General features: G+C 53.5%; 9 protein-coding genes across 9 annotated transcripts; 3 read left to right on the top strand and 6 right to left on the bottom strand.

Moving 5' to 3' along the window:
- Window positions 1–108: 108 nt before the first annotated feature.
- PV08_05834 (uncharacterized protein) lies at window positions 109–1,587 on the top strand (the record flags this gene model as incomplete). The annotated part of the gene is made up of 1 exon (XM_016380173.1): window positions 109–1,587. The coding sequence occupies one exon, from the start codon at window positions 109–111 to the stop codon at window positions 1,585–1,587; it is 1,479 nt and encodes a 492-aa protein (XP_016236000.1).
- A 1,082-nt stretch (window positions 1,588–2,669) lies between these two features.
- Window positions 2,670–5,246, bottom strand: PV08_05835 (uncharacterized protein; the record flags this gene model as incomplete). Its single annotated transcript, XM_016380174.1, has 1 exon — window positions 2,670–5,246. One exon carries the CDS (start codon window positions 5,244–5,246, stop codon window positions 2,670–2,672), a length of 2,577 nt encoding a protein of 858 aa, XP_016236001.1.
- Window positions 5,247–5,969: 723 nt separating this feature from the next.
- PV08_05836 (uncharacterized protein) lies at window positions 5,970–7,157 on the top strand (the record flags this gene model as incomplete). The annotated part of the gene is made up of 1 exon (XM_016380175.1): window positions 5,970–7,157. The coding sequence occupies one exon, from the start codon at window positions 5,970–5,972 to the stop codon at window positions 7,155–7,157; it is 1,188 nt and encodes a 395-aa protein (XP_016236002.1).
- A 500-nt stretch (window positions 7,158–7,657) lies between these two features.
- Window positions 7,658–7,960, bottom strand: PV08_05837 (uncharacterized protein; the record flags this gene model as incomplete). Its single annotated transcript, XM_016380176.1, has 1 exon — window positions 7,658–7,960. One exon carries the CDS (start codon window positions 7,958–7,960, stop codon window positions 7,658–7,660), a length of 303 nt encoding a protein of 100 aa, XP_016236003.1.
- Window positions 7,961–8,158: 198 nt separating this feature from the next.
- On the bottom strand, window positions 8,159–9,544 carry PV08_05838 (uncharacterized protein; the record flags this gene model as incomplete). The annotated part of the gene is made up of 1 exon (XM_016380177.1): window positions 8,159–9,544. The coding sequence occupies one exon, from the start codon at window positions 9,542–9,544 to the stop codon at window positions 8,159–8,161; it is 1,386 nt and encodes a 461-aa protein (XP_016236004.1).
- Window positions 9,545–11,376: 1,832 nt separating this feature from the next.
- PV08_05839 (uncharacterized protein) lies at window positions 11,377–13,295 on the bottom strand (the record flags this gene model as incomplete). The annotated part of the gene is made up of 4 exons (XM_016380178.1): window positions 11,377–11,801; window positions 11,916–12,735; window positions 12,829–13,112; window positions 13,148–13,295. 4 exons carry the CDS (start codon window positions 13,293–13,295, stop codon window positions 11,377–11,379), a joined length of 1,677 nt encoding a protein of 558 aa, XP_016236005.1.
- A 1,387-nt stretch (window positions 13,296–14,682) lies between these two features.
- On the top strand, window positions 14,683–16,265 carry PV08_05840 (uncharacterized protein; the record flags this gene model as incomplete). Its single annotated transcript, XM_016380179.1, has 2 exons — window positions 14,683–15,132; window positions 15,192–16,265. 2 exons carry the CDS (start codon window positions 14,683–14,685, stop codon window positions 16,263–16,265), a joined length of 1,524 nt encoding a protein of 507 aa, XP_016236006.1.
- A 272-nt stretch (window positions 16,266–16,537) lies between these two features.
- On the bottom strand, window positions 16,538–18,155 carry PV08_05841 (uncharacterized protein; the record flags this gene model as incomplete). The annotated part of the gene is made up of 2 exons (XM_016380180.1): window positions 16,538–16,695; window positions 16,826–18,155. The coding sequence occupies 2 exons, from the start codon at window positions 18,153–18,155 to the stop codon at window positions 16,538–16,540; spliced, it is 1,488 nt and encodes a 495-aa protein (XP_016236007.1).
- Window positions 18,156–20,199: 2,044 nt separating this feature from the next.
- Window positions 20,200–21,150, bottom strand: PV08_05842 (uncharacterized protein; the record flags this gene model as incomplete). Its single annotated transcript, XM_016380181.1, has 2 exons — window positions 20,200–20,966; window positions 21,024–21,150. The coding sequence occupies 2 exons, from the start codon at window positions 21,148–21,150 to the stop codon at window positions 20,200–20,202; spliced, it is 894 nt and encodes a 297-aa protein (XP_016236008.1).
- Between the last annotated feature and the right edge of the window lie 6 nt (window positions 21,151–21,156).

Consider the following 21,156-nt stretch of genomic DNA (forward strand, 5'->3'; position numbering starts at 1 on the left):
ACGCTTGCTCGGACTTTTTGTTTCTCTATCGCCCTCGCAAGTCAACCCTCCACGCATCATTCCCTGCAGGACATAAACGTGGTCTCGCTTGTGGAGTGGACAGTCAACATGCTCAAAACTACATACCGCTCTGCGGCTCCGGCACCAGCGCAGTCTCCTCTTCCACCGGGCTGGACCGAACACAAAGCCCCGACAGGGCACACATACTATTACAATGCAGGGACGAAACAATCGACCTACACACGCCCGACAGCACCGTCGGAGGAGCCTTTGCAAATTGACTATGGAGCCACCGAGCCCGATCATGTCATGCGCGCGTCCATGCAAGCGATGGAGGAGTTTCAAAGGAACAACGCACCAGGTCCGGGCCATTTCACTGGTGGGAAGAGCTACCAAGACCATTCCCGTCGACGAGGGAACCAGGGAGACAGGCCGAAGTCGAAAGCACCCATACCGGATTGTTTTCCATGGGTACTTGTGAAGACCAAACTAGGGCGACGGTTCGTCCACAACACAGAAACAAAGCAAAGTCTATGGAAGTTTCCACAGGACGTGATGATGGCCGTGATTGAAATGGACAGGAAAGAATGGGAAGCGAAAAAGAAAGCCGAAGAGCAGCCTGCCGAGTCTCGGGGTACGCAGAGGCAAGACTCGTCGTCCCAAGCGCGTTCTACAAGTCCAGGTCGACAAGAACAAGCACAGGGGCAATCCGCCGAAGCAGCCCCGGCGGCACCACCATCGGCGCCAGAAGACTACAACAGTGACTCGTACGAAGAAGTCGAGGTGACGGACGACGAGGACGAGGCGCACGCGAAACGTCTACGGTTGTCCGCGACACCACCGCCACCGTCCGGGCCTGTAGAATTCAACGAAGACGACATAGCATGGCAACTCGCGGCAATGGAAGACGACTACCCTGGCGACGATACATACTCCAACCCCGACGCGGGCGGGTACCAAAACGAAGGTGACGAAGATCAAGAAGAAGACGAAGGCCTGCCACTCACAGACATTGACAAGATCGCTCTGTTCCGGTCCCTCCTCGACGACAGCGGCATCTCGCCCTACTCGACATTCGAAAAGCTGATCGACGACATGGCCGTCGTCGAAGATGACCGCTGGGTCGCTCTGCCAAACACCGCGTCCCGCCGAGACGCTTTCGCGTCGTGGTCCAAAGACCGCATTGCCGAGATCCAGGAGCGCAAAAAGACCGAAGCGTCGACGGCCAAACCACGGGACGCCCGCGTCGAGTACCTACGCTTCCTGCACAGACACGCCACTCCCAAGCTATACTGGCCCGAGTTCAAGCGCAAGTTTAGAAAGGATCACGAGATGCGTGACGGCGCTTTGACAGAGAAGGACCGCGAGAAGCTGTACCGCGAACTGGTGGCCAAGCTGAAGACCAGTGACGGCGACCGGAAAAAGGACCTTGTCGGTCTTCTCAAGAGCGTGGACAAAGCCAGTCTCAAACAGGGGTCTCGGACGAGTATCGATGGATTGCCTGACGCTATACTGCGAGACGTCCGATTCTATACGCTCGACCAAGGGCGGAGAGACGAGCTTGTCAAGACGTTCCTGGAGACGTGACTACCGCTCACTCTGCGTGTCAATGGAATAGAGAGACGTACACGCAGTACAGTACCTACGTGCACCCAAGTGTCGTGTCTCTACCTATGCAATAGTTGAAGTAGTATCTACCCGCGCAGTACGTTACCTGTACTACCAGTACCTACGCACACTGTACTCACCCCAGGTACCTGACGTAGGGCCCTAAGACACCTCAGGTACGCGCGAGTATCGAAAATGCAGATTCCGGGAACGCATCAATTATCAATGCCGGTCAAAGCGAAAGTTGCGTCCAATATAAAATTCATCCATGTAGATTTAGGGCAGGGAGCTAGTTACCGTACTCGGTCCAGAACCGCAGACGAATGAATACCTCCCGAGGTGCCGTGGGTACACACGATGAACGCACACCGCTTTCGACATTCTCTTCCTACTTGCTAAATAGGCCCATAGGAACGTCTACACTACTTACAGAACGTCCTCGAACCCAAACCGATCCCAAACCGATCCCAAACACCATGATAAAGCGTATGTGAGAGAGCAAGCCAGCCAGCCCGATCCAACGCCATTTTCACCTCTCATCCCTCCCTCCGTCCTGCCTGGTCTAGAGACACCGTGTCTTGAGCATGTCATTCCATCATGGGCTCGCGTACCTATAGGCAGGTATGTATGTTGGAGTCAAGAGGTGATTGGATAGGTCTGTCTCCACGGAGACCTAGAGACCTAACAACCCTGTTTACTCCAGCACTATTTACTACCTAGGGATAGAAGACGAAAGCGCGAACTTTTGACTTCTAGGTACGCAAGTCCAGACGTTTTCACGCAGTTAACCGTTCCAATATTGGTACACTGCCGCAAAATGCATGAGATTTGCCGTGTTTGTTAGAACACTTCGCGTTGCGTCTGGTCCGTAGTGAAGAGCGGCAAACAGCAACAGCAATAACACCTCTCCATCTCAGACCGCAAAAGGGGGGGTATCTCCGCGTACACAAAAGCCCGATACAAATCTCTTTCGCGTATCCAACTCCTCTTCCATCCGCTATTGCAAGTGCACGCCCAGGACATGCTCAAGGTTCCCTTCCATAGATGACCCTTTTTCCACGTCAAATCGAACCGCCTGAGCCACCAGCAGCGACACTGGTCTCCTGCAACATCGTTGTAAGGACATCCAGCCGATTAGCCGCTTCGGGGTTCCTCTCAATACATTCCTTGATGATCTTGAACTCCATCTCTCCCGCATTGGGAGCCTGAGCACACAACTGAACGACAGCTGGGCTCCCGGCCATTGGACCTAGGATTTTCTGTGCATTAGCCATGGCAGGCGATTGTGGTAGCTGAGGTGGCGGCGGTTGTTGTTGTCCGTATCCCGGGTACGGCGCTCCTTGTGGCGCAAAGGATTGATTTGGCACACCGTTTGTACCATACTGGCCAGCCGGAGCAGGCGATTGACTGTATGCAGCAGCCGAAGCATGCTGTGACTCGAAACTGCCCTCGTGTGGAGTAATCGGGGTCTGCGCAACTGCAGGACCTCTTGTCAAGGGACTGTCAACAGATCCATCGTGGTTCACTCCCTTCATATGAGGCAACTCGCTGTTCTTAATAACGATCGGCACAAGCAACATCCGTTCTTGTGCCGGGTCGGGGAAGTCGGTCTCGAGTTTCTTGACGAACGTAGGCAGCTCTTGACCTTTGTTAAGTGGGATGAGGTAGATATCTTTGATGGCAGGCGTCTGCTGCTGGACACACACACCGAATCGTTCTTTCGTTTTGAAATAACGGAACAACTTATCAAACTCTTGTTGATCGGGTGAGTTCTGGGGTTCCGGCATATAGACTATGACGAGGTCTGAAGTGTTGCTGTATTCGAGACCGCAGAGGTATTCATCCGCCTTGCTTGGTTGGATGCGGCCACCAATAGTGATGTCCGCAGGTAAGATATCATCGTACGTCATGCGTAAGGTATCACTCTCAGGTGTCGCGCCTGCTGCATACTTTGCAATCGCATGGAAACGGCCAAGATTACCACCGTTGATATTTCCTCGCCACACCGTGCCGTCTGCCGCAGCAGTCTCTTGTGGAGAATAAGGCGGCGATTCGGCCTCCTCATCTTTGAGCAGCGCATCGATGTCCGCGTCGGCTTTGGCGCCTGGTCCGACTGGCTCTCGGACGGCTACACCAGGAGACTCTTGAGGTAGTTCACCGAAGCGTTGGCCATCGGTATCTGGAGAGCCTTGTACGTTGGACCATACTTTGGCGATGTCAAAGTTGGCTGAAGATTGGCGCTTAGTATCGACTGTCGGTTTTGGTCGATCTGCGATGTCCGAAGGACTCTTGACGTCTGGACTATGAGCGTCTCCCTCTGCAGGCTCCATGGCACTGGGTCGCCGGGCGGGTGCATTTGATGATTCGGATTCAGCAGCTACCTGTCTTGATTCGTCCACATACTCCTCCCCTTTATGTGTACGTCGAATCCGAGGGCCTTGTTCCTCAACGATGGTGTGTTGTTTCTCCAGCTCCTTCATGGTAGCTGCATCTTTCTTCTTCTGTTCCTCGCTCGCCATGTCTTTTGGATCCATGCCAGCAAGTTCTTGGGGGGTAATGTCGCCATTGAGTAATTGGACTGCAAGAGCGTGGTTCTTTTTGAGATTGAACGGGATCGAGCGCAGCTGAGCCTTGTATGCTTCGTTCGGCTCTCCGCTGCCACCTGCATGAATGTGATACAGTGCGGCTTCCAGGTTGAGACCCATCTGGTTTGCGACATTTTGAGCGCTTGATCCGCTCGGCAGGTTGTATTCGCCTTGTTTTGTGGCTTCCTTAATCTGTTGCTCTACCAACTTGATCAGGGTTGTTGCAGCCTGCTTTCTCACATTGTCAAGCTCTTTGACGTCGGAGGGGACGGGATACTCGGTCTTGGAAACCCGTCTCGAAGGAGTCTCGCTCGGCCTTGAGGCCGGGGTCGCGGATTTTGTACCGTTAGTGTTAGTGTCCGCGACGGGTGTGCCTCTGGCTTTCTTGTTCTGCCGATGGGTTAGATAGGATCTATGAAAGTCCTGTATCCGACTTACTTTGACTTCAGGTACAACGGGAGAGTCTTCGAGCTTGCGCTTCTGTCCAGTCGAAGATGGCTGCGGTGTCTGATCCTTAACCTCTTGACTAGCGACCGACGGGACCTCACTGGCACGGCCGGCACCAGACTTACGGCCCTTCTTGCCTTTCTTCTTTGTCTTTTCCTCGAATTTCCTCAGGGCTTCCTCCCACGGCTTTTCTCCCCGTGCTATGGCAGCCAGAAGGTCCTTGTGATCTTCAGGCCTGCATTGCTCGCAGAAGTATGTTTCAGCCTCGTAATCTTCTGCGAGACCCATACAACTGTTATGTTGCCATGCTGCACACTTGTCGCAACAGATCATAGCTCGAGGCACGTCTTCTTCCTCTTCGTATGTTCCGCAAATGCATCGGATTGTCTCTTCGGGTTCCTCCTCCTCGACAGCTTTGGCTTTGGAGGCCTTCTCCTTTCCTTTCTTCTTTGGAGCATCTTCTTGGATGTCGCGGTCTTTGGTGTATTGTCCTTTGGTAGCGCGACCTGATCGCCGGGGTTCGTCTGGTTGCATGTCAGTGAGGGGGTTTTTCGAGGACGCCTGCGCAACGCGCGGCAAATGGATGTGACAACGCTTACCAGCCATGACTGTGTGATGGATATATGATGTCGCGCAGGTCTACAGGACGCGCAGAAAGTGGGATCTCGTCACAAATCACGTTCTAATCGCGATCTACAACCAGTCGCGGGGGGAGACGTTCACGAGACCAGTGATGTATGCGCCAACCGGCACCCGGGTGCGGTTTTTTGGAGCTTGATAAGACTAACTGCTAGCGATGTAAGAAAGAGTCGAGGACTCTCCTGGATAGTGTTCGAAAAAGGCCTGCGGGAAAATGGCCAGAAAGAATTGTTTGGAAATCACGACGGGGAAAGGCGAAAGGCCATTAGAGATGCGGGAAATGAGTCGACGCCTCCTCACCTGAAGCTTGCCAAGCGGGAAGTTGATCCAAGGCAAGTTTAAAATGGCGCGGATTTTGGAACCTACCAGGAAATCAAATGACGCCGTTCTACTGCAAGGCTGTGTAAACCTGTGTCGTTACGAGGCTGCAAGGCTGCAATCATCGATTAGTCATCACAGTCCGTGCCGAAAAAAAGCTGGCACACGTGATCGTCGTCATTCCTCAGAACAAGCACAACTGTAACAATCGACAGGCCTGCAAGATCTCGCTTCAGAGGTTGTTGCGGAGTACAAGCGTTTCAGCTCGTGAGGCGCGTCCACATGTGTATACGTTGAAGTAAATTTGACGTTCTCTCCCTTCTTCCTTTTCTGAGCCATTCATTACCTCTCTCGATTGTAGAACACAACGCAATGGCCGATGTTCGTGCCCTTCTTGCGGCCGAGCGGCAGTCCCGCCGCATCACACACCCTCACCACACATACACAAAGTCCGGCATGTTGATATGCACGATATGCAATATGAATGTGAAGTCCGAGGCTCTCTGGGAAGGACACCTCAAGAGCGCGAATCACAGGAAGAACGCTCACGCTCAGTCACAAGTCCAGGCACAGGCACATGCACAGGGACATGCGCAGTCTCAAGGGCAAGGGCAGGGGCAAGGACAGGAGAGTACAAAAGGTACAAAACGCAAAATCCAGGACGTGGACGAGAGTCAAGATGATGAACGAGACGATACCGAAATCGAGACGAGAAAAAAGGCCAAATCACGTCCGGAGAGTCTTGTCACAGAGAACACTAGTGCGGGTGGAAGTACAGGTACAAGTTCAAGTTCAACCAGCGGAACTTCAGTTGTCAAGAAACAGTCTACAATGCCGGCATCGCAACAGCAACGGCAAAGGGAGGCCAGATTGGATACTACACCGGCGCAGAAGGAGGCAGAAGAAGAGGAAGAACCCGGCAGAACCACCGCCACGACCCACACCAACGGCCCCATTGCAACCGTGGATGAAGATGAATGGGCGGCCTTTGAACGAGAAGTAGCACCGCTCGCGGCCGCGGCGGAGTCGACAACCTCAGCATCACAAGCACAAGGACAAGTACCGGTCAATTACTACTCGTCGGCCACGATCACGGCGGCGCCCGTGACAGCGGAGCAACTAAAGCAGCAATCGGACGAGGAGAAGCAGCGCCGACTCGAGTCGGCGGCGGACGACGAGAAAGAAGACGAAGAGCGACGACTGGAAGAAGAGTTCGAGGTGATGGAAGAGATGGAAGAGCGGGTCCGCAAGTTGCGAGAGAAGAGGGATGCATTGAGACAAGCGGCGGCGGTGCAGGCACAATCACGAGCACGAGCAGGGACCGGTGCGGGTGTGGATGCGGATACAGGATATCAAGAAGAAGACGGTCCCTTGACCGGTTCTCGAGAAGAGGTGGAGGTGGAGGGTGTGAATGGGAATATGGAGAGTGAGAATGCCGTCGTAGGTGACAAGCGAGAGCAGGAGCAGGAGCAAGATTCAGGAAAGGTGCAGAAGAAAGAAGGAGACGACGACGGCGACGATGATGATGACGATGACGACGTTGATGACTGGTATTCATGAACCATAAAAAGTAACGAGTCGAAAAGAAAAGAAGAGAGAGTAGAAGTCGTCGTCGTCGTTGTTTGTCACCTACAATCCTATACGAGTGTGCTCTTCATGTCTCCCAGACGGCCTTGGCCAAGTAAATATGATACCCTAATTGCTTCATCAACCACACAAGCACGTTTCTTCGTCTTTTCTCCTTTCAGAAATTGACCCTGGCTATTATCCTTGCACTGACTGTCCTGTTACGTGAACTAGTAGTAGTCTATGATCTGATCTGGTGTGATCTGTTGCCATTGCATTGTCTGTTCTCGTTCTATCTTGATCATTGTCTATCGTGGTGGTTGTACTCGTCCAGTCAGTCATACGAGTACAGGTACGTATCTAAGGAATTGTATTGGTCTCTAATGTAGTAAAAGTCGTCATGATGATGATGATGATGTCGATGATGATGATGATGATGATGATGATGATGATGATGATGATGATGACGATGATGATGATGGTGATACTGATGGTCATGCCGATGATGGGAGTGATGATGGTCTGATGGTCATGCCGAAAATGTTAATGTTGATTTTGATGATGGTGTTGTTGATGGTGATAAAGATACCGATGATGATGATGGTGATGTTGATGACGACGACGATGATAGAAATCTTCTTCAGAGAGAAGTATATCCTCAGCAAACCAATTACCTCAGTCCCACGAACATGATATCTCTCCTCAAGAGTAGAGACCTCATCACTTGTAGTGATTGGACTTTTCTTTTCGTTCTTTTCGTTCTTTTCTTGTTGTCCATTTTCCTCATCTTTTGTCATTTTGTATATTTTTTTTGGTCCTGCACCAATGACAACAGTAACGAGACAAACAAAAAGAAAAGGGAAAGGATAGAAGAATGAAAAAGCAGAAAAGGTAAAAGTTGATGAGAAAAGAAACGCTCAAGAAGAAAAGAAGAGTCAAATCAAGAATACCAAGAAAGAAATTGAAATCATGAATAACCCAGTCGTCAATAACAATCAAAACTCCTCGCCCATCATTTCTTCTATTTCCACAATCCCCGTGACTTCGTTATTCCCGTCGACGATGCCCAACAGGGTGCCCCTGCGCAGGAACTCTCTGCCCCTTCCGCATCCCTCGTTGCGCATCTGGTGAATCCACCGTCGACACTCGTCGACGGTCGTCGAGCCCAGCACGGAGATCCAGTCCGTCTTCTCGATCACGACGCCGCCGAAGGCGTCCGTCAGATCAGCGACGCCCACTTCGGTGCTCGGGAGGTTCTGGATGCGGCGCGGGCCGATCATGTGGTGCGGCGACGTCCTCACGAACCCTTTCGGTGAGCGCACGGCGGCCAGGAGCACGTCGAAGCACATTAGGTCCTTGTATCCTGGACGTGGCGTCGCGATGGGGATGTGCGAGACGATCGTTGCGATGTCGGACATGCGCGGTTCGGGATCGAGCGCGGGTCCAAGTTGCGCGATGGCCATGGGGTCGGAAGTGCCAGCACCAACACCAACACCACCAGCAACGGCGGCGGCGGCGGCGGCGGCGGCGGCAGTCGTAGCGGTGCTGGTATGTTGGTGGCCCGGCTTGCTCATGTGCGCGCCGGCTTGTTGGCCGATGGCACCGCCGGGGTGGTTTGCGGCGAAGATGGCAGGTGTCTGCAGGCCGGCTGCAGAGTGGAGGTCGTCGGCGACGGCGAGGGCGAGACTGTCTCCGATGGCGAGCGTAATGGTCGTAGACGTCGTGGGCGCCGACACGCCAAACGACGCCGTTTCGGATTCGTGGATCACGGTCGGGATCAGGATGTTTCTGGAGTTTGCGCGCGTGGGGTGGCGGAGGATCACGCAGCTCTGTTCGGAAAGGTGGCCGGACATGACGATCAGGGGGATCGAAGGGTCGATGTGAGGAATGAGAGACAGGAGTTCGGGAGTCTTGCCGGAGAAAGTCACCATGATGACCGTGTCGTTAGGTCGGACGACGCCCAGGTCCCCGTGGAGGGCTTCAATCGGGTGCAAGAAGACGGCGTGGATGCCCAGGGACACAAAAGTAGCGACGAGTTTCTTCGCGATGTGGCCCGACTTGCCCACCCCCGTGAAGATGGTCTTGCCGTGACGGGTCTCGGACTGGATGATCTGACGGATGGCTTGGAGCAGAAAAGCCTGCAGTTCGGCGGAGTTGCTATACAGGTCTTCGAGATGGGACAATGCGAGTCTCTCGGTCGCCAGGACGTGGAGAGCCTTCTTGATGGTTTTGCTGTCGGCAACAAAGTTGTGGTCGTAGAATGGCTCGGAGATCTCGGGTGGTGTTATGGGCAAGGACTCGATCTGTTCCGTGATCGAACCGGACAGCGGCATGGACGGGGTTAACGGCGTGGGGAGCGAACATCTCTGAGAGTACGCCATGGTGATATGTTTGGGAGCTGTCGGAACGAGACGAGTACGAGGACGTTGTATGTCTTCTGGTGACTCGGGTCTCTCACGCCCCAGGATAATGGTTCCGGTGAGGATCGCGACGAGGTGTAGCCTTGCCGTATGGGAATCCGAAAACAAAAATCACAAAGTTATGATGTGCGTTTGTCGAAGTGAAGATGACTGCAATGATGGCGAGTCTTCCCTCTGAGGTTGGTGATGAGGGTTCTAATACTCTGGTAGTTGGTGCTGGTTGTTTTGGCCGTTGGCTGAAGTGACTGAAGTCAACGATCGTAAAGCCGATACAAAATTCGCCACTCTGTGGTGCCAGGGCCAGATGTTAATGACATGACGCCATAGATTTGTCGCACAAAAGACAATAGAAGACGGGACGACTTTGAGGAGGGAGTCCGAGTGTATGAGTCGATAGAGACCAGATCTCAAGGTTGATGGTGAACGGTGGATGGCGCGGAGGTGAAGAGGGACCGGAAAAAAAGGGTACAGCGCACGGTATAGGGATAATAAACGCCGACTTTGTCAGCCACGATGGTACAATTGTAGATATCGCAATCGCAAGGGAAAGATTCTGACAGGGGCGCCAGGTGGCCCGTGTGAATGTCAGGGAACCAGGTACGAGATACTTCCGTCCATCGGGGCGGGCTAGAAGAGCTAGAGCTCGGGAAGGGAGAGAATGCGGCCCAGGGATCCATCAGTCGAACGGAACGCGAGAGCTAGAGAGGTGGATGCGACGAGGCATTGGGCACGCAATTCGTTTAGCTTCGGAGGATGGAGGGATGGGAAGATAAGAGAACTAAAGGTAGACCAGACCGCCTCTTCAGTTGTAGAGAGTGTGTCCGGTGTACAGGGATTCGAGATGGTGAGACTGCATCGTGGTGGGATTCTTTCACATGGTAGGGCAGAGTATGAGAAGAGGTATCAATGAGATGAAAGAACAGAGTGCGAGGTCAGGGAGATGGACAGTCAGATAGATACAGCACATCGCATAGCAACACCAGACAACAACAGCCAATGTCAGCAGGGAGCACGCCGGACACAACCATCGACCAAACAGAACATTCCGAAGGGACAAATACATGGAGGGCAGAATTACATAACACAGCAACCATTGTGAACGGAGCCGGCTTTGTCCAGGCTGGTGGTGAAGCCGGGCACAGCTACAGTAGAATTGCCCATGTACCAACTACAAACAGCACAAGTATCTACTCGTAGGTGAACCCTGAGTGCCTGTACCTCCTAAAGCTTCAATAAGGGATAACAATGGACTCCGTATGGCGTGCAGAATGATGCGTCATCACTTTCTCTCGCCATCGACACCATGTACGAGTATTGACTCTTCAACGAGATACGGATACGGAGGACAAGGTCCCTAATTCCACTGCTTCCATCATCACCACATAGTATCATCCTTTGCCTTGGAGATGGGGTGGAGCCGACAGTCGTAGCTGCAGCCACCTGATTACGAAACCCACAAATGAATAAATGCCTTCACTAGGTACGGAGTACTTGTACATCCATTCAAGAATGTTGGCTCCAAGGACCTGACCTTCACATCCCATGGACCATAGAGCATCGATACTTTATGTACACCACTGTTTGGGAGCAGTCAGAGTCTCTCAAGACACAGAATACAACAACTTGGGGCTGAAGCTTAGTAGTTTGGCTTCAGATTCGGCCAGTATGCCACATTCCTCATTCCTCATTCCTGTGATGGTGAAAGCATTCACCCAAGCACCATTTCAATATGCTCCATGCTGTGGCTACCTACTCCCTCCCACAACATCTACCTCCCCAATTGGTCCCCCTTTTTACACCCTCTTGTCCGACTCTTGAACGACTTCAACCTCTGTTGCCTCGTGCTTTTCCGTAAGCTCCCTCTCTCGATCCAGCTGCGTCTGCATATCCGCGTGTCTCCGCCCATGTGTACCGATCTTGTACCAAGGCAGCTTGAATAAGCCGTCCATAGCTTCGAGCGACAACCCGGCTGTCTCGGGGATGGTGAACCACACCCACACGCCACCTAAGGCGGTGACGGCGAAGAAGAACCAGAATGTGCCCTTGGCAGTCATACCACCGTTGCTGGTGTCCAGGAGCATCGACGGGACGGCCTTGCTGTTGCCGTATTGGTTGACAAAATGGAAACACATGACCAGGGAACTCGAAAAGGCTCGAATCCGGAGAGGATAGATCTCGGCGTTGATCAGATACTGGACAGAATTCCATCCCATCGCCCCTGTCACCAAAAAAAAATTAGCATTGAGTTGAGAAGATATACAAAGATATACACGTGCCAAAAGTATTTCCAAATTTGGAATACAAAGCGCGCAGGGGAAAGTGAGAGACTTACATTTAAAACCTGACAGATAGATCATGACGATAGCACCGATACTAGCATGCTTCTGCGCCGGGGTAAAGGTGAATCCCTCATCCTCTAAGCCCGGGACTGCCGTGAGAAACGATGCAACATAGGCCATCGAGAGAGCCTGCAGGGAAATGCCGATGATCAAAGCCCGTTTCCGGCCAATCACATCGACCAAGAACAGAGCACACATGATGGCGGCGACAAACTTGACGACACCAAATATGGCGGTGGCGAAGAGCTTCTCGTTCTGGCCTTCCGTTCCGAGAAGGGCAAAGAAATCGGCCGCGTAGATCGTGATGCTGCCAGCGCCCGACCATTGCGACATGAGTTGCACGCCTAGACCGAGGTAGAGACGGAAAGCGTTGTTGGGCATGCAGAACATCTCGCGGAGCATGCCTAGGAAACCTGCCCCCATGGTGGCTTCTTGCTCTTCTTCCAGTTGGTGCTGGATATCGTGGATCTCGTGCACGATCACTTCATGCTCAGCGGGGAGATTGCGTACGCGCGCGAGGTTCTTGATAGCGTGTTCGACCTGGCCGCACTTGATCAGGTAGCGGGGAGATTCGTAGTTGAAGAACGACAGAATCAGGATGATGCCGGCAAACATAATGTGGAGAGTCGTCGGAACTACCCACGCCGTGGACGTGTTCTGGTTGAGGTGTAGAGAACTACCCCATGTCGTGAAGTAGGCAAGCATAATGCCCAGATATACGGACCCAGCGAAGACGCAAGTGCAGAGACCACGCACAGCCTTTGGTGAAATCTCCGCGATGTATACGGGTGCAATGACAGTGGTTTCTCCAATCTGTATAGGTGTGTTGTCAGTCAGTAATGATGTTCTATCAAGACGAACAAAGGCATTTCCAAGGCAGCAATTCAAGCCTGCAGAAATACTTACACCAATACCTGCTATGAATCTGCCAGCGTAGACTTGACCCAGACGACCATTGTTTGTCAAGAAAATGACAATGCCGAGAATCCAGACTATACAGAGTTGACGTGTGGCCCAGAGTCGGCCAATACGGTCGGCGACAAGGAAGGCGAGAAGCGCGCCAGCAACAGATCCAATCTGTACCATGGCAGAGACATTGCCCTTGACATCGGCATACGCCTTATCATCGAGTTCATCAAAATGGAGCATCTTCTGGAAATGCTTGGTGTTGAAGGTGCTGTACGCATTAGCTTGACTCGTTGAGCATGACCAGAGCAGACTCTACCCAGAGATGAGCCTTCGTCAATCCCCCGAGCAGCACCCATGACGCCAAAGGAAAAGACAGCAAACCATAGTCTCCAATTGAGCACCTCCTTGGGGTCATCGCCCAGATTAAGCTTGAAAATATTGACCGGGTTCTTTCCAGCACCCATTTTGGTGGTATCGGGAGGAATTTCCTGGGGAAAGTTGAAAAGATGGAAGAGGAACCGGGGGTTGAGGTTGTCGGTGGGACAGGAAGAACCAGGACTGATAGATATATACTTTGCCCTAGCTCGCTGTCGGGCGATTGTTCAGCGAAAAGTGTCATGTTGGGTAAATCCACAGCCGTTCATGCTCCATGCCCCAGTATCAACACCTTTCTCCGGCTATCGTCTTGTCGTTTGTTGGCAAATGCTTCGGAAGGCTTAGCCTGCCGAGCGTTCTGGTTTTCGTGATGCAGGGATCATGGTTGAATGGCACGAGGAGAAAGCTTGTGGCAGGATCCAACTTGTGTGGGTGTCATGCCAGTGTCAAGCCCCCGTCATGGAGGAGAAAGGGGGAGTCCAAGAGCCCGACCGACGACATCAATGTGCTCGATCTGACGGGGTCTCATGGGAGTCAGTTAGAGTCTAGGATGGTTGTGAAGCGCCCCAGAATGGAGGACGGTAAATGAGAACCCCAGTCTGGAGGCGAGACCCTCATTGTTGTGTAGCGGAGATCCTTGCTGGTTAGATGGCTAGACCCAGACGTGCCCAGACTCGCCGAGAAATCGAATGCAACATTGATTGACCGGTGACCGGTGATGGCGGTTTGTGTGCCGATGGAACTGCTGGCGACACAGACCTGAGAAGCATACACGATATTGTTCCACGGGAATATCGGCTTCTGTCCTCGAAGTTTACCATCATGGTGAGATTTCAGAGCGGCTGCTGAAGAAGCCACCCGAACTTTTCCGAATGTCTGCCGTTTTTCAAAAGCCGACGTCTGAGCAGGCGAGGATGCTTCGTGGCGTGTCCATGACTGTCACTTTCACTCCACGACTCCAAGAATGGCACCTGATCCCCTCCAAAGGGCAGCGTTCGTCGACCCCAAGTATGGGCTCCGTGGTACAAGAGCCAGTGAAACAGGAGACTCGAACACCGGCGGCACCAAGACTGTTCGTCCGTAGAAGGTTTACATGAACGCTCTGCCGAGGACGAGGGTATTCTTGCTTTCCGATTGTTGACTTTGCTTTGACCGAGCGCGAGCCAGAATTCTGGCTGATGGCATCCTTTTAATATGGGATATGGATGCAGAGTCTGGATCCGACCCCTGCCGCTTACCTAAGCCGCTGACACGTGCCTGCGTCGACACCACTAGCGCGGTGTCAGTCTGGACACGTTGAGCAGCAGAGGTGAGAAAGTTAACACATCGATAACATGCCCCTGTTCCTGCAATCCAACTGCAGTCCATTCCTTCAGCTTCTTGGTTAGACACAGTCGCTCCTTCGTCGGCGAACATCACCTCCGTTGACTCTCCGGGCTCCATGTCCTGACCTGACATCCTCTCGTGCCTTTTCACATGGCAGCGATTCCTTATCGGGATCACGTTCAAAGGCCTTCTACTGTGGCGCCGCCCGATTCTGGCGAAGATAGCTCGCCGTTTATCAATCCGCGTCGCAAATACAGACGTCGAGGTACTGGTTCCGTTTCCGAAAGCAGGACCGCCAGCTCAGGTGATGAGGCAGGGTCATCCATGTCCGAACCCGAAGCACACGAACTGGGAGCTTTCGACTCCGATCTGGAACCGGACGACGATGAAGAAACTGGATTAAACAAAGGGGAACGGAGGAAGTATCTCGGGAAAAAGAGGAGGCGTGATGGCCTGGACTCGCGGATTGCAGGCATCGCAGGAACGGCGACTATCTCCAAGGACGAAGTCAACGATGCAGACAGGACGGTTCTCCGCCGGCTACTGGTCAATGGCGGACTTATTCTCATGTGGTATTTCTTTTCTCTGGCCATATCTATCGTAAGTCACTTTCAGACCTGGGAGTTGCGCGGTCTGGCGACTAATGAGATCCAACCCAGTACAACAAGATGATGTTCTCCTCCGACCACATCGACTTCCCATTCCCACTATTTGCGACCTCTCTACACATGTTTGTCCAATTTGGCCTTGCATCGGCCGTACTCCTCGTCTTTCCTTCATTACGGCCATCTGTGCCGCATTTGAAAACGGCACGAGACGACTCTCAGCCACAAAAGCCCCTGCTTACGCCACTATTCTATCTCACCCGTCTGGTCCCTACTGGAACGGCAACTTCTCTTGACATTGGCCTAGGCAACGCCTCGCTCCGATTCATTACCCTTACCTTCTACACCATGTGTAAATCCTCGGTGCTGATTTTCGTCCTCATGTTTGCCTTTCTGTTTCGCTTGGAAACGCCTTCGGTCAAACTCATTCTGATCATCTTCACCATGGCGCTTGGTGTTCTCATGATGGTTGCAGGCGAGACCGCATTCAATGCGCTTGGATTCGCCCTCGCAATCTCGGCGTCTTTCTTTTCCGGCTTCAGATGGGCATTAACTCAGATCCTACTATTACGCCATCCAGCAACTTCAAACCCTTTTGCAACCCTCTTCTTCCTGGCACCTATCATGTTCGTTTCCCTGACGGTCATTGCTTGTTTGTCCGAGACTCCTGCAGCGGTCGTCACGGGCATTCAAATGCTGATCAGCTCGCAAGGATTGCTCAAGGCAATGCTTCTCCTGTTCGTCCCCGGTTTCCTCGCCTTTTGTATGATTGCGAGTGAGTTTACACTACTTCAGCGAACGAGCGTGGTCACACTCAGTATCTGTGGTATCTTCAAGGAAGTGGTCACTATCAGTGCTGCTGGAATCGTGTTCCATGATGAACTGTCTTTTGTGAATATCAGTGGCCTGATTGTCACCATTTGCAGCATTGCATGCTATAATTATCTGAAGGTCAAAAAGATGCGAGAGGAGGAACGTGAAAAACTCCGCAAACGGGATGAAGATCGAGAAGAAGCAGAAGCAGCTTTTGACGACGAAGATGAAACGAATGACGGTAGAAGCAACACAGAAGCGATGAATGCAGATACAGTGCCGCTCATGCAAGACCAAGAGAGGAGACAAGCGTGATGCATGCCGTTTGAGGCTTTCAGTTGGGCTCTGCGTTTCGCGCGTACACCATGAATTAATAAGGTGGTAGAATTTGCATATTTCTTGGTGGAGTAGACTGTATTTAACGCCCATAGATGTACAGAATCAACGTATATTGCATGACACACACCGACAAACGAGTTCATTTATCGTGGCCGATCTAGTCAACAGTTTCCTCAAGATGTTCCTGAGAGCTTCAACCCATCCAGATTCCTTACCGGGGTACGAGAAGCAGAAACACGCTTTAGGGTCTATAACTTTGGCTTAAAGGTAGGCCATTCTGCTTCAAATCGCAGGTCGTCGGGCAACTCTCTTTCTAGGATTTTGGTATTGACATAGGAAGGGTTCAGCTGGTCCAGGCTAGTCACGCCCATGTTTCTCATGGTGGTCTCTATCTCTTCACTGAGTACTGTTGGGTTTTTGTCAGCCAGCATTTTGCAGTGCGTTGGTTTTTCTTCTTGGGAGTTTTCATCGACTTGGAAAGCCGAGGTAGGGGGGGAAGGGGATGGACCGATTAAATCAGTTATGTAGGTACTCACACTGGATGACTTTCATCACACCCTCGTCACCGTAAGCGGTTGCGTACATGAACGGTCGGCCCATCGACACCGCGGTGGCCCCCAGGCACAAAGCCTTGATGATGTCGGTGCCCCTGCGCACCCAGCCGTCGAGGAAGATTTCGATCTTGCCGATCAGGTGCGGGTAGAAGCGGCGGATCTCGAGCAGGGTGCGGAGGGAGCTCGGGGCGTCGTCGCACTGGCGGCCGCCGTGGTTGCTGAGGTAGATGGCGTCGACGCCGTGGTCGTAGGCGAGGGCGGCGTCCTCGGCGCACTGGATGCCCTTGAGCACGACAGGGCCGGCGCCCGCCCACGCCTCCCGGATCCAGGGCAGGTCGTCCCAGTCGAGCGTGGACGAGTGGTGGCCGCGCAGCGGCGGGCCGTCGTCGGACGTCTGCGGCCGGTACCACTCGGTCAGCACGCTGGTGTCGCCGGACGCGGTGGCGAGCTCGGCGCGGTACCGCTCGTCGTCCTCGCGCTTGCCGACCACGGGCGAGTCGACCGTGATGACGAGCGCCTTGTACCCGTTGTCGCGGGCGATCTTGATCAGCTCGAGCGTGCGCGGCTTCTCGTGCGCCACGTACAGCTGGAACCAGAGCGTGCTGGTGTCGTCGTGCAGCTGGGCCGTCGTGGCCGCGTGGCCCCGCGCGAGCTCGTCGTGCGGCACCGTCGAGTACGTGCTCGGGCAGTAGGGGATGCCGGCCCTCGCGGCGCCGCGCGCGATGCACAGTTCGCCGTCCTCGTGGACCAGCCGGGCGCGCGCGGCGGGAGCGATGAAGAACGGCAGCTTGTACTTCCGGCCCAGCATCGTGCGATGCATGTTGACGCGCCGCACGTTGCGCAGGATCCGCGGCCGCAGCGACACCTTCTTCCAGTCGTCGCGGTTGTTGGCGAGCGAGCGGAGGTCGTCGGCCGCCGACCGGAAGTACACCCACGCCGAATGCGAGATGATGCGCTCCGCGGCCTTTTCGATGTCGTCCAGGTTGACGCAGTGCGAGAGCGGGATGCGCGCCGTCTTGTCCAGGTCGCGCGTAACCTGGGGCTTCTGCGGCGTCGCCACCGTCGCCGGGTCCACGGGCCCCAGGTGCTTGTCCTTGGGGAGTCCCTTTTCAATCGTCCCCTTGGGGTGGTTGGGTTCGTATATCGACGTGGCGTCCTTGCCGCCGTACTGGAGCAGGATCTGGGACCCGCCAGGGTGCTTGTCGAGATAGTCTGTCACGTCGTACGCGTGCCCGTTGACCACAACCCAGCAGGAGGAGCGGGAGGCGTGTTTGGCCACCTCGAGCCCGTGGATGAGTTTCGAGTCGGACATCGTGCAGATACTTCTAGATACCTGGTCGATATCGAGCCCTGAGTGGTGGCAGAGGGCACTCGTCTTGCCGTCTTTACCTCGTCGTAGTCAGCGTCGCGCCCCAGTCTCGAGGTGAGCCCGAATGCGACTCTTGTGTTGCTGGATAACAGTATGTCTATGGATTGTTTAGAATTGAGACGTGGTTGATTGGATTATGAAGCGTCGAATTGTTGGGCGATTCTTCTCCACGACGGCAACTCGGGGGCGACGCCGGTGAAGGCGCCGGTGTGGGGGAGCAACCAAGCATCGTGCTCCCCCATCTTTGAGCCTCTCTGTGCTTTTGTCTGGCAGCTCATTCGGGACACTGTGCGCGTTGGGGATGAGACGGAGGCGCTGACTCCTCACATATCATATTGAACACATTGTACGACCAGGGGAAGCCTGATGGTCAGCCAGGTATGTGGCCATCATCCTCGGTGTTGCTGACTTCTGTCACTCCCGCCGCGAATGGCTCATCCAGCCAACAAGCATGTCCAAGTTCTCCCCTGCTCGCCCGTCACGGCTTGCAGCAAGATTAAGGTGGCACCCTTAAGCGTCTGAATGACCTGCCGAGCGACATTCCTCTGGACAATTCTTCGCTCTCTACAGGGTATGGAGCCCCAGGGGTCGTCGCCAATTCATCGACTGGCTACACGAATTTGCTGCCCTGTGAGCCTATCGTTATGATCGGCTGTCAGGGTGCCCCAGACTCTCTTGTTTCATTTACTCTTCACTGGTCAATAGTGGCTACATCCTTATCTCCATCAGTGATCTCAGGCCTCAGGCTGGCCTGAGCATCGCCCATATCGGTTTCTCAGATCTGATCTAGGGAGCCCGCGTGGCTCGTGTGACACTTTTGTCACCTGCTTGCCTGCCATGAAGGGTGAGATCCTGTCGACGGGTTCATGGCAAATTGCAGACCGCTAGATTCTACCCATGACAAAATGTTGACGTTCGATGCCCGTAGCAGCAGGGTGAAAAGATCGTACAAAAGGACCAGTCTTGCACCAAGTTTGCTTCTGAGAACAAGTATGTCAATCACACTGGCAAGCTTCAATCACCCAGCAGCCTCTTGCTATGGCACTACACCTCATTCTCATTCTATTCACGTGGGTCTTCAATCTTGGTCTCGCGCAGGTCTTGACCATCTTTACTCCTTGTCATGATCCCACAAAATCTTTTCAGCCTATAACCATTACGGCACAGCATCAGCTCGTGCCGACCTGTTCTCCATCTACAGCATGCATCAGGGGAAGATGCTCCAAAGAATACACCTTCAGGACTTTTGCTTGGGTTTCGACAGTGATCCCATGTGCCTGGGACGGCACGACATTGTCGTCATGCACAGTCACAAAAACCGAACAGGACATCACTGTGAGCCGAACGTCGGTCTCCTCAACGGTCACACCTCGAAGCCCGACAGTCGCTGGCCCGATAGCCGAGAAACAGAGGATTTTGTCGCCTGACAAGAAAGCATTTGGATCTGAATGGCGGTGGTGGACCATTCCATACAATCGACTAGGCCCTTTGACGATTCCTGGTTACGACGGCAGTGGCCTTTGCAGGTCTTCATGCTCGGACACGGAAACTGGCTCTTTCCGAGTAGCAGTCGACATGACGATTTGCAGGAGGCATAGTTGGAACTCCAGTCCCGTTTGTGATCGAAGGAATGAAACATGGACGATCCCGGCCTCGCCAAAATCTGAAGACCCCCATGCCCTCCTTTCAGTGAAACAATAGCACCTCACTCATGACGCCAACCACGCAGCATCGCAACCGCGAACGAAGATCGATTGATACCACAGGTTCAGAAGGATGCAGAGGGCAAGACAATCTCTTCGGACAGATTTACGTACTTCGAGTACTGTTATGACGGCAATGCAGCAGGGACCATCATGGATTTTTTCATCACCTCAACAGCCTGCAGACGCAGCGGCAATTTCCTGCTTGCGAAATCTAGGGCCCTACCTAAATCCCTCGCCGCGCACGCAGAGATTTCGCCCAATTTACAGTTATATCGGCGTAGCTAAGGCCCGTATGTCGACCTCTTGTCACCAATGATCGACCAAAACTCTTCAATGAACGGTGCATGCCCGTTTTCCGCTGGCCTAACCGCTAGATATCGCCGATTGTCAATTGGAGGCGACCAGTTCCCGGGGTGGCCATCAACCATTATGCCGCCCGCTTCGGCCAGGATACACCAGGCGGCGGTGACATCCCACGCCCAGCAACCGCACTCCCAGAAAGCATCTTGCTGTCCGGCAGCAACCCTGCAGATGGTGATCGCCGCCGAACCAGTACAGCGTAGAGAGTTCGTGAACTTTCCTCCGGTAGCTGTAGTCCTGGCTAAGGTCATGAAGACTTTGGCGTTGAGCTCAAAATTGGGGCCTTCCCGGTCAGAGCCCCATTCTATCCCAATGCATGCCGGCCCAAGACCTTCCAATGGCGGCGAGCTGAAGGGCAGTTTCCGAGTCGGGCCGTTCGACCGTCTACAGAACGCACCCTGCCCTTTTGACGCCCACCAGAGCTCCTCGTGAATCGGATTGTAGACTACGCCAACCATAGGCTCTCGACCCACAGCAAGTCCGATAGAGACGCATACGTCGGGTATTCCGTGCACGAAATTTGAGGTACCATCAATCGGGTCCACGATAAAGGTCGGGTGGTCTGTTATCGCACTGCCGGTCTTATGCGTCTCCTCGCCGAGGAAGTGGAAGCTGGCATATCTCGCGACGAGTTGATCATGTATAAAGTCTTCGACCCTTTTGTCAGTCTCAGTGACAATGTCTGCAGCTATCAAACGGGTCAGCCGGAAGTTCGATCAGGGAAGTTGCCAAAACACAAACTGACTGTTTTTCTTCACGGTAAAGGCTTGAGGGCTGCTCATAGATGCGCTGAGGATCTCTCCAGCGTTGCGAGCAACTCCAACCATATATTCGCAGATTGCTTGCAGATCTAGCCCCGATTCGTTGTCCATATCGTC

Source organism: Exophiala spinifera, assembly GCF_000836115.1.
Source record: "Exophiala spinifera strain CBS 89968 unplaced genomic scaffold supercont1.4, whole genome shotgun sequence".
Taxonomy (NCBI): Eukaryota; Fungi; Ascomycota; class Eurotiomycetes; order Chaetothyriales; family Herpotrichiellaceae; genus Exophiala; species Exophiala spinifera.